The sequence below is a fragment of the Sceloporus undulatus genome, chromosome 4 (assembly GCF_019175285.1).
Source record: "Sceloporus undulatus isolate JIND9_A2432 ecotype Alabama chromosome 4, SceUnd_v1.1, whole genome shotgun sequence".
NCBI classification, from domain to species: Eukaryota; Metazoa; Chordata; class Lepidosauria; order Squamata; family Phrynosomatidae; genus Sceloporus; species Sceloporus undulatus.
The window spans coordinates 198866259-198878616 of NC_056525.1; the positions used below are offsets into that span (position 1 = coordinate 198866259).

At 40.2% G+C, this 12358-nt stretch overlaps 1 protein-coding gene across 1 annotated transcript in view; it reads left to right on the forward strand.

The window, feature by feature from the left end:
- The window catches only part of RP1 (RP1 axonemal microtubule associated), a 233926-nt gene that overhangs the window by 38520 nt on the left and 183048 nt on the right, over nucleotides 1-12358 (forward strand). The window contains 2 exon segments of the mRNA XM_042461410.1: nucleotides 5445-5622; nucleotides 10897-11028. Coding sequence (XP_042317344.1) covers nucleotides 5445-5622; nucleotides 10897-11028 — 310 coding nt within the window.

Sequence of the window (12358 nt, forward strand, 5' to 3'; positions counted from 1 at the left end):
TTTTATTTCTATCTTCCCGCCTCTCCCAATGGATCGAGGTGGGATCACAGCAGAGTTAAAATTACACCTACAATATTACAGCATTAGTTACTGCACAATTAAAACCACAGCTAAAAATATAAAAATATAAGAACATAAAAGCATAGAAACATAAAAACATAAAACATCAATCAATCATGGGGTCAACTGCTCTCGTTCCATACTAGTGGTCTTCATAGGAGATCAGGAGGGTATGCGTGGCAAAAGAGGTCTGTCTTTACCGCCTTCTTGAAAGTTTCCAAGGATGTGACAAGGTGGGTCTCCTCTGGGAGTCCATTCCATAGTCTAGAGACAACTATACTGAATGCCTTTTGGGAAGTAGAAACATATTTGGATGCTGATATCTCCAACAGGTTCTTCCCACTTGTTCTAAGAGTGCGGGGCGGATTGTCTAGAGTGATGCGTTCCTGTAAGTAATCTGGAGCCAAGCCATGTAGCGCTTTAAAGGTAATAGCCAACACCTTGTATTGTGCCCAGAAGCTAATTGGGAGCCAGTGTAGATCTTTCAAGATAGGTGTTATATGGTCACGTCTCAAAGAACTAGTGACCAACCTGGCTGCCGCATTTTGCACTAACTTGAAGCTTCCGAACTTGATACAAGGGTAGCCCCATGTAGAGTGCATTACAGAAATCAAGACGAGAGATTACCAGAACATGTACTACAGCTTCAAGGTCCCTTCGGTTGAGGTAGGGTCGCAGTTGGGATATCAACCAGGGTTGGTACCAAGCACTTCTGGCCGTCACAACCACTTGAGATGACAAACATAGAGACGTATCCAGAAGTACTCCCAAACTGCGAACTTCATCCTTCAGGGGAAGTGTGACCCCATCAAGGAATGGTGGACAAATTTCCCTCCCCGGACCTAAGGAATCTATGGCAAGTTTGAGTGCTGGACTATGGCCTGACAGAGATGAGCTTAAAATGCTGGCTTCCACATGACTTGGGGACATAGCAATTATATGAAGCATGCTTTCAACCCATGTGGAAGCTGTCCTGAAGCTGCACTGGAGCCGCCTAAGGTAGACCAAAAAGGAGTGGATCTTTTCTGCTTCTTGCCACAGTCCATTTGAGACTGTGGCAGCATGTGCCCTTGGGGCTGCAGCATGTGGTCACTGCAACCCTGGGGCAATTGGGCTGGGAGCAGCTTCAGGACATCCCTTCCTGCCCATCTGTTTCACCCCTATGACTCTGCAGAGAGGGAGTCAATTCTCAGCTTGGCTAGGAAGGCTTCTGGATGACCTTGGGCATGTCACATGCTCTCAGTTTCAGGGAGAAGGCAATAGCAAACCACCTCTGAAGAAATCTTGCCTAGAAAACCCCATAAAAATTGCCTTAGAGTCATCATAAGTTGGAAACAACTTGAAGGCACACAATACACATACAAAACATTGTTGTGAAATTTTGAGCCTCATTTTGCTTCAAGGGAGATTAATACAATGGTCCTGTGGTTACTACAATACCCAGTGTCCCCCTCTTTTGGAGACTGAAATGTATATTGAGTGTTTCCAACCTATGAGCCATTTTTTAAAAGTATTGAAATATCAGAATATTTATGTAAACTAATGAACAGGTTGTTTGGCCATTAGGCTATTTATTATATGCAATCATAGATATACAAACATATACATTCCTCTCAGGAGGCAACACACATGTCAATGTCTGGGCACTAGGCTTTCATCACATTACATCACACTGCATGTAAAACCTCATATGTTCATTGCATTACAGTATATGACAAGTAAGATGTTATACTTTCATAAGGATTGACCCTTTATCTTTTTTCGCCACTGGTAATGCTCTTATATGTGTTAACTATTACACATATAAAAGCATTGCCATCTTAAACACTGTAACTCAGCCGTATATCCATTGATATCCTCTAGTAGTTTGAGGCACTATACATCTCTAAAAATTCTGTATGTCTGGACAGTTTATCAGTGTTCTTCATACACTACGAGCAGTCTAATTGCTGCTTCTCTCTTGGCTTGTCCTGTGTATGATATCCAATCAAAACAGAAATCCTAGGTATGATAAATAAATAAATAAATAAAATTTTTATTTATATCCCGCCCTTCTCACGATCAGGGCGGCTTACAACAAGTTAAAAACACAACACACCAGATACAGCAAATTAAAATACATAGCAGTAAAAAGCCATAACAAACAAGCAAAAAAGCCCCATAGCCCAACCTCTTGGCCACGGAAGAGGAGGGAGGCCCACAGGATTTTTATTCAGGGAATGCCTGTTGGAACAGGAAGGTTTTTAGATCCTTCCTGAATTGGGCCAGGGTGGTAGACGAGCGGAGCTCGGTGGGCAGCGCGTTCCAAAGGGCTGGGGCAGCCGTGGAAAATGCCCTCCGTGTCGTGGAGGCTAACCTAGCCCCAGGCACCTTCAGTAGCTGCTGCCCAGACGTTCTGAGGGTGCGAGGCGGAATGTACGGGGAGAGGCGGTCCTTTAGGTATCCTGGGCCCAAGCCATTTAGGGCTTTATAGGTAATTACCAACGCCTTATATTGAGCTCGGAAGCGGATGGGCAGCCAATGGAGATCTTTCAGCACCGGGGTTATATGGCTGGTCCTGGGCACACCAGTGACCAGCCGGGCTGCCATATTCTGCACCATTTGCAGCTTCCGAGTTTGGTATAAGGGTTGCCCCATGTAGAGTACATTGCAGAAATCCAGTCTCGAAGTTACCAGAGCATGTACAACAGTTTCTAGGTCCCTCTGGGCCAAGTATGGGCGCAGCTGGCGAATCAGCCGAAGCTGATAACAGGTGCTCTTGACCGTCGCATTCACCTGAGCAGTCAGATGAAGCGACGAGTCAAGAAGCACCCCCAGACTGCGCACGGAGTCCTTTACAGGGAGCGTGACCCCGTTCAGGACAGGTGGAACCACCGCCATTCCTGGACCAGGAGAACCTATCACTAGTACCTCCGTTTTCTCTGGATTCAATTTGAGTTGGTTTTCCCTCATCCAGCCCATTACTGACTCTAGACAGGTCACGAGAGGAGAGACGCCATCCCCTGTCACTGCATCAGTCGGAGACATAGAGAAAATGATTTGGGTGTCATCAGCGTACTGATGTCACTCTCAGTACATTTGGAGTCTTTGGCTGCCTGCCCTCCTGTCTGCCTCAACCTTTACACCTGCTAGGAGGTTATTATTAATAGAAATGCAGGTGTTCCTATCCCTTATCTTATTTACTTTCAAGTAGGTGTTTTGCCCACACTTAGGCTGCTGCTAGGTTCTTAATAATACATCTACACACTTTCTAATACATCTAGCTTCTTGCATTATATCTTATACGCTATATGCTATATTTTATAGGTTAGATTCTGTACTTGATAGGTATATTCCCAGGCCTCAGATTTAGCAACCAAATAGGACTGTCCTGTAACAAAGTGTTATGATAGAAACAAGTGTGTGTGTAATTTTACAAAACCTCTCTCATTGATGTAGGGATGGAAAGGCCATGGCCTTCAGCCTGCACTTCACTCCCAAGGTTGTTTTTGCATCTACTAAGGGCCCCCATCCCATCCCAGTTTATTAAAAGCATTTTTTAAAAAGGTAAAAAGGTAAAGGTAATCCCTTGACATGAATGTCTGGTTGTAACTTACTATAGGGGGTGGTGCTCATCTCTGTTTCTAAGTCAAAGAGCCATTGTTGTCCAAGGACTGCTCTGGTGGTCATGTGGCCAGCATGACTGCACTGAACGCTGATACCTTCCCACTTAAGTGGTACCTATTTATCTACTTTGCATGCTTTCGAACTGCTAGGTTGGCAGAAACTGAGACTAGTGACAGGAGCTCACTCCTTCAAGCAACATCTAGTCCTCAAACTGCCGATCTTCCGATCATCAGAACTGGCATCTTAACCATTAAGCCACTGAACCTCACATTTTCAAAAACCCAACTCAAAATGTTCCCCTATTACTTATGTAGTCTAGGGGAAATTTCCCTAAGCGGTTTTCAAAATTAAAAACAACTTTTGATTGAATTTGGTAAAAGTTCCTCTCCAAGTACAAAGATGCAGTGCAGGGGACAAAATTTAATAATTTTGTTAGGGGAAAAATGTTTAAAATGGGTGGAGCATGGGGGTGGTTTTGTGACCTCTCACAAAGCACCTCCATGCTCCAACCATTTTAAACATTTTCTAAACCCCTGCATTTTGGGTATTTGCCCACTGCTGATGTAAACATTATATAACACATCTATGAAGAGCAGTGAACTAAAAGGCAACGGATACATGGTTTGCTTGCTTTTTTAAAAAAATGACTAATCTAGGTGTCATTTATCTCAAAACTTAACCAATACATTTTGGGCTGCATCCACACTGCAGAAATAATCCAGTTTGACACCACTTTAACTGCCATGGCTCAAATCTGTGGAATTCTGGGAATTGTAGTTCTGTGAGATATTTAGCCTTCCTTTTCAGAGAGCTCTGGCGCTACAACAAACTACAAATCCCAGGATTTCATAGTTAAGGTGGTTGGGTCAAACTGGATTATTTCTGCAGCGCAGATACAGCCTTGACTAAATCAGGAGACTCAAGTCAATTTACAGTTCTGCTTTTGGCAAAATCTTGGGGAAAACTGGGTGATTTGATAGTGAAGCAGGTTACATGCTTCTTAAACTGCTAAATGTATCAGAATCTCTCTGACTCATGCTAGATGATTCACATAGTGGGAACATTTACAGCGCTTTATAAATAAAGGTTAATAATAATAATAATAATAATAATAATATTTAATATCTGTATAAGAAACCTCCTTCATCACCAGTGGCATAGGTGCATTGCTGAAGCATCTAGTTGACCTAGAATAGACTTGAATTATCCTTAAGTTTCATCTATTAAAGCAAGATTGCATGTTTTCCCCATCTGCCTTCATAACTCATTTTATTCCCCATTTTATGGCTATTTTCTTCCAATGATGTTCCCAATCAGCTTGTCAATTGTTTCTGTAAGCTTTGTTAGCATCTCCAGAGCCAGTTCTCCTAGGTGAGTGATTAGAAGAACAGGGTAATCTTGGCAGTTGCATATCCATGAGACTGCTGTAGTATTTCTTCAAACATATATCTTTAGACTTATTACAAAATAAGTCAGATTTTGTCAGGTGGGGAAGAGTGAACATTTTTTTAGTATTCTGCTCCTCAAGACGCAAACTATTTCTAAGCATGTAGAAAGTAGCTGGAGGTAGCAGGTGTACATATCTGTGACAATCCACATCCAATTGGTTCCACAGCTCATAGATATGATGAAAATGCATATTTTTTCTCAAGCTGGCCATGAGCACGAAAGATTGCTATATATGGAATATCATACTACCTTTCAAAATCTGAGCATAATATTTTCCTGAGATGCTAAACATTTAGCTCTACTTATCTGAATTTGTTACTTATTTATAGGGCACAGGTGATGTGGACTGCCATTTTATAGTGGAGAAAAATTTAGAAAGTGGATCGATAAGCCTAGAATCTGTACGAAACAGAGGAATATATGTTGGCCTTCTACCTAATGGTCAGACTAAACCAGTTGTTCATACTGGAGAAAGTAATGTTTTGTTTTATCCACAAGTTGTCAAATGTAAGTATTAATCTATCAAATTATTAATTAATGTACCAAAATGATCACTATTGTATTTTAAAATATTGTATGTAGTATCTCTAGAAAGATACAGTATTTTTAAAAGGATAAAAAAAAATTAAGAATGAAAAAGAACAGGTTTGAAGTCACTACTGCAAAGCTTATTTATTACCATATGTTAGTTTAGTTCAGTTGAATTAGTCAATCACTTCCCTCCCAGAACGTTAAAACGTTCCCCGGTGCGTTCTAATGGGGGTGCGCACGAAGCGTGACAGGAACGTGATGGGGCCCAGAATACCAGTTTACTGCACACTGGAACACCGCCTTTGCCGCCGGGCATTCCCATCATGTTCCCATTGAGTTCCAGAGGGCGCCATTTCTGGAAACTGTTTCAAAGCATCCCCAGAAATGGTGTCCCCTGGAACTCAATGGAAACGTGCTGGGAATACCCGGCAGCAAAGGCGGCATTCCAGTGTGCAGTAAACTGGCATTCTGGGCCCCATCGCGTTCCCGTCACGCTCCGTGTGCGCCTCCGCACGGGCACGTTAAAACGCACCGGGGAACGTTTTAACCCCAGTGCAATAATCTTCTCAGTCTCAAAAAGTCCCAAAGCAATTTACAAAAATACAGAAGACATTAAATTTATTACACACACACACATACACACACACACACACACACAAACACTATAAAACTCTCTAAAAATAATCTGAAGCACAACAGAGTGGAAAAGAAAAAATGACCATCACAGCAGACCCATTAACTATTCAAAAACATAGAGAATGATCTTCATATTGCACTTAAAGGATGACAAATAGCCGGAACAGAATGGCAGCTTCAGTCGACATGCACCACGCCCCCAAGTGATCTTGAATGTTCGAGCCTAGATATGGGAATACTTTAAATATTTTAATTTCTTCATTGTCAAGATTGAATTTGTGTATTTCTTTTGTTTTCTTTAGGTTCATCATCAGACCTGCCTTTGCACTTTCATCTTTGACCTTCCTTATTAACTGTTCCAATTCCTGAATGTCTTTTGCTAATATTATGGTTTCGTCTGCATATTTTAGGTTGTTAATGTTCTTTTTTCCCATTTTAGCTCTTCCTTTTTCAGATTATAATTCTGCTTTTGTTATGATGTTTTCAGCATATAAATTGAACAAGTAGGGTGATAGGCTGAAGCCTTGCCTGACCCCTTTGCCTATCCCCAAATTCTGTTCTAATGGTGGCCTCTTGTCCTTGATACAGATTCCTCATCAGGGCTATCAGAGGTAGTGGCATGCCCATGTTTTCAAATCCATTCCATAGTTTTTCAAGATCCATAAAATCGAATCCTTTGCTGTACTTTATGAAACACATGCTGATTCTTTTTTGGAATTCTTTGGTGCACTCCATTAGCCATCATAGTTTTGCAATGTGGTCTCTAGTGCTCCTTCCTTTTCTGAATCCTGCTTGCACTTCTGGAATTTCCCTCTCCATGTATGGCTGGACCCTGTGCTGAAGAATTTTGAGCATTATTGTGCTTGCATATGAGATTAGTTCTATTGTCATATAGTTGCTGCAGTGTTTTGTATTTCCTTTCTTGAGAATTGGTATGTATATCAAGCATTTCCAGTCTGTTGGCCACCTGTTTTCCATATTTATTGCCATATTTCAGTTAGCATGATAGTTGCATCTGTCTGTGGGCCAATATTATAGCAGTTCAGTTGGGATATCATATGTTCCCAGTGATTTATTCTTTCCCATTTCCTTTATTGTAGATTTCACTTCACTTCCTAGAATTTGGGGTTCATCTTCATATGGCTCCTCATTCCAGATGTCATTCATTCCCTCATCTCTTTTGTATAAACTTCTGTGTATTGCCTCCAGCATCTTTTTATTTCTTCTTGTTCCTTTAATGTGTTCTTTTTTTCTCTATAGAGCATCCCTGCTCTTGGTCTGAACTTGGTTTTAATTTCTCAGATTTTTTGATAGAGGTCTCTCATTCTTCCCTTTTTGTTGTTGTCTTCTATTTCTCTGTATTGGTAATTGCATTTTTCCCCTTATCATTGCATGTCAGATATGGCACAGTTGTGTTCATATTTCTGATTTTCTTCCATCTCCCTTTGCTTTTGCTTTTCTTCTCTCTTTTATTGTATGAAGTGTTTCATCTGTCATCCATTGTTTCTTATCTTTCTTTTTGAATACTGTTAACATTTTGTTGCATTCATCCTTAATTATGTCTTTTACTTCTGTCCACAGTTCGTCAGGTTCCCAGTCAATTATACTCAATAGTTCAAATCTGTTTCTTACAGTGTAATGTAATGCTATGGAATGTGAAAAAATAAGTAGGAACATGTTGAAAGTATACCTGAAGATAGCAGCCTTATGCTTAAAGAAAAAGTTATTTGAGAGATGAGAATGCATTTGAAGATGAAAAGGGAAAAATACGTAGAAAGGAAGATGTATGTAGAAGAGAGAAGAGTAAGAGGATGTGTGTATGTAAGTAAGAGAGAAGAGGAGGATAGGCAGTAAAGGGGAAGAAAGCAGAGAAGAAAGTGTGAGAGAGTAATTAGAAAGAGAATGAGAGAAGGAAGGAGAAGAAAGAGAAATGGAAAGGAGGAAAAGTAAGGGGTAAATAAAAAGAGAAGGAGGAGTAGAAAAGGAGGAAGAGGGGGGAAATAAAGAAGGGACAAGAAGAAGAAAACAGAGGGAAGGATATTGAACAAGTATAAACAACTGTATCTACATAATAATGTTTTAATTTCATGATTATGTCCTTTGTTGTTTTGTTTTATTGGTTTACTTTTTCTCATATTTTTTTTCCTTTACATGTTTTTGCATGTCTTTTTTCTTTGTCTCTTTGCCAAAAATTCAATAAAAATACTTAAAAAAAATAAGAATGTAGGTGGACATCCAAACCTGACCTACTACCTTATCCATATCCTTAGGATATCATCACCAAAATTCATCCAATAAAACTGTCCAATACAGTTCTCTGTACACCCATTGAGATCGGTATACTACAACAGCAAAGTCATGGTTCCAGGAGATCCAAGTATTTTATCCTCAAAATGCCTAGCACATAAATCACAGCTGGCCACAGCAAGTCCAGCTACCTCCTTTGAGCTGGTTCAACCAAATTCATATAAGTAGCCTCAGTCCAAGATGCTTTTTAAAAAAGAAGCTCAGCTCCTCTCTCCAGCTGCCTTGTCTATTGCTTCAAAAACTTAAATTTAATCTCTCACAACATAGGAATCCAAAACAGGACTTAACTTATGTTCCTATGGGTGGAAGAGTTTTCCAGGAAGGAGTGGCTTCTAGTTAATTACCCCGGGCTGCAGCAAACACATGCCATGGCCCAAGGGCACCTCCTCCTGCAGCCCCAAATAGGAGCAGAAAAGATCAGCTCCTTTTGGGGCTGGATTTGGGCCACAGCTAGCTTGACATGGCCACAGGGCAACTTTAGGGCACTCTGGAACATGCGTTGTGTAAGCAACATGCCCCCAGAGTAGCTGGAAGCTGTCCCAGTCTGTCCATCTCTTCCAGGACTTAGTTCCTTAAATATACAGACAGACAATTTATATAACCCAATTAACCTCAAATAAGAGGTTGTTTCCCAAAAAAGAGGTTTGATGGTAAAACCTGTCAATAAAGTCTGGCTGATTTATGGTGGTCAAACTAAGGTCTGGTATAAATGGGTGCTTTGTGGCATGGCGGTGGTGATTTTAGGGTTCAGGAACGTGCAGCAACTTCACACCTCCAAACCCTAATACATATCGGTGGTGCCATTTTATTTATGGTATTTATACCCCGCCCTTCAGCCTTAATGGCTATCATCTTGACACAGAGCTGTTCATACAGTGCGCACATCCATGACATGTCTTGTGGTACACCTCCAAATGGTGCGGTGCACAAAACACATCACCGAGATTCCCCAGGGTGCAAATGGCCCCTTGGTGGCATCGTGGGAAAGAACTCCATTTCAAAGCTCCTTTTTGCAGCGGATTGTTGTCGCGGCCGTGTGGTTGCCACGGCAACGATATGGAGGAGAAAGGGAGGCTTCTGGCCACCCCTTTCTTCTAATCTGCACCAGGCCTAAGTATGCATTCCAAGTCTTCACACATGTTGAGGGACTGATACCCAGAAACTGAACCCTAGCCAGAATATTTTGTCAGCTTCTGCATGTTCTTTCCCAGTTAGCTCCATCAGAAATGTGAAATAGCTTTTGTGCTGGTTCCAGTCTAATACTGGCCCAAAGTCTACAATATATATAGACTATAGGTATAGCTGAATTCCACTTTTCTTTTCTTTTCTTTTCTTTTCTTGAAGTATACCTATGCTTCGGTATCACACAGAAGACATGCAAAACATTCTCATTTAGATCAAATAAGCAAGGGTTCAGTGACATAGCTTTAAATGATTATGTCACATGTATCTTAATGTTACAACAACATTATTACTTGATTAGAATGCTCATAGAGAAAATGTGTAATTCTAAAGAAATTAAGTAAATAAATATATCCAATAGACTATTTTACAGACAAATAGCACATTGTTGGAGGCATTATACAAATATGGGAGTGGGTAATCTGCATTTTTACATTGGGAGAATATTTTTCAAAATGCATACTTTGAAAAATAACATTATGCATTTCATAGCTGGTATAGTAAAAGTGCTGCTCTTTATTAGAAAGTCATAGCTTTTGTGTTTAATAATAATAATTGCATTTTATAGCTGGTGTAACAAAAGTGTTGCTCTTTATTACAAATTATCTATTCATATTAACATAATTTGTATTATTTTTTTATTATAGTGGTTGTGGATGGTGGTTTTAAGCATCAGTAGGCTTACAGGCTGTTGGTTTCTTTAGTAAAATATGAACAGAAGGCATTGCTTGCTGGGCTGTACTCATATTTAATTTTGGCTAAAGCAAGCTTCTGACTATGTTCCTTAAAAATAATAAAATGTAGGAGTTAAAATTCTGTGGTAGAAGAATATGCCACAGGGATAAGTCACTGCATGTGTAAATAAATTAAAAAAAAAGAAATGAATTAAATTTTCTACGTGGTAAAGTGAATTTATTACTCTTCCATTTTGTCCTGGGACATGTTAAAGGGTGAGGAGCTTCAAAGTGCAAAAGTCAAGTATGTGTATCTATAAAATTCATAAGAAAAAGAAGTGCTTACATAATATTATATACTGGAAATCGGAAAGGTCTGTTGACTTCATGGGAAATTTCTAGAGGAATAAAAAAGTAATGACCTTTAGCTTCTGTCTTAATTACATTTTAGTTGGTAGAGAAAAGCCTATGGGAACGTCTGCAACTCCTGTCCAGCAGAAAGACGTGATCACAGAATCCAGACAGCACAAAGCAGGAATAGAGACTCTACCATCCCATGGACAACCACGTTCTCCTCTCTCACGTAAGGATCTCCTCTTCCCCAAACAACAATGCCACATTTTACCTTGCTTCAGTTTGGCATATTAGAGGCCCTAGTTCAGTCTGCCATCAATTCTTTCACCATTTAAACTTCATAGTGACTTATAGATGGTATCATAAGCCTTTTGGCATCTGAGGTCTTCTAGGTGATAACCTGTCTCATAGGCATAGTCAGAAGAACTGTCCTTTGAACTGGGAACCTCTGTGATCTTTGGACAGGCTTGTTTGAGATGTAGTAAGTCTATCCACTCTTCTTTGTTATGCATTAAGTTGACCTTGTGCTGTTCTTTCATAAGATCACATGTACATTATTTTAGTCATTTGCAACATTTTGTTCCTTACTAGGATATGTTCATGTAACCCTTTACTTTTTTTTCTTTCAGTCCAAAGAACAGCAATTTCCTCCTCTTCCTCCTCCTCCTCATTTATACCCTCTTTCCCAAGATCTGAGATTCAAAGCAGGTTACAAATTTAAATACAACATAGTTAGAAATACAACTTTAACATTAACATAAAATTAAACCATGAAAAGCATTAGAACTAATTTTTTTAAAATGTCAAAGTATAAATGAAAGCAGTACAATTAAAACAATACTGCACAATGTTAGAAGCTGAACTTTCTGTAAAAAAAAATGATCAGATTTCAAAAGGCTGTCACATGCCCTTCAGTGTGCAACCTGACCTAATAAATTTGACTTCTCGATCTAGGCTGCGATACAACTGAAACATCTAGTGACTCGTTTATAAGGTAATTGGTTCATCCAATCCAGGTTGGGAAAGAGCAATCAATTTGTTTGCCTCCAAATGCCCTTGAGAAGGTGTGGGGAGCACTATTACATATCCCCCCTTACTAATTTAAGCCCAGCAGAGGTCTTTTTTAATAATAATAATAATAATAAAATTTTATTTATATGCTGCCCTTCCTACGATCAGGGCGGCTCACAACAGGTTAAAATACAAACAGATTAAAATACAAAATCCACAAATTAAAAGGAAAACACAGGAAATCAACCCAACAACAAAAAGCCCCATAGCCCAACCTCTAGGCCACGGTAGAGGAGGGAGGCCCACAGGATATTTATTCGGGGAATGCCTGTTGGAATAGGAAGGTTTTAAGATCCTTCCTAAATTGGGCCAGGGTCGTAGACGAGTGGGCTGGGGCAGCTATGGAAAACGTCTTCCGTGTAGTGGAGACTAACCTAGCCCCAGGCACCTTCAGTAGCTGCTGCCCAGACGTTCTGAGGGTGCGAGGCGGAATGTACGGGGAGAGGCGGTCCTTTAGGTATCCTGGGCCCAAGCCATTTAGGGCTTTA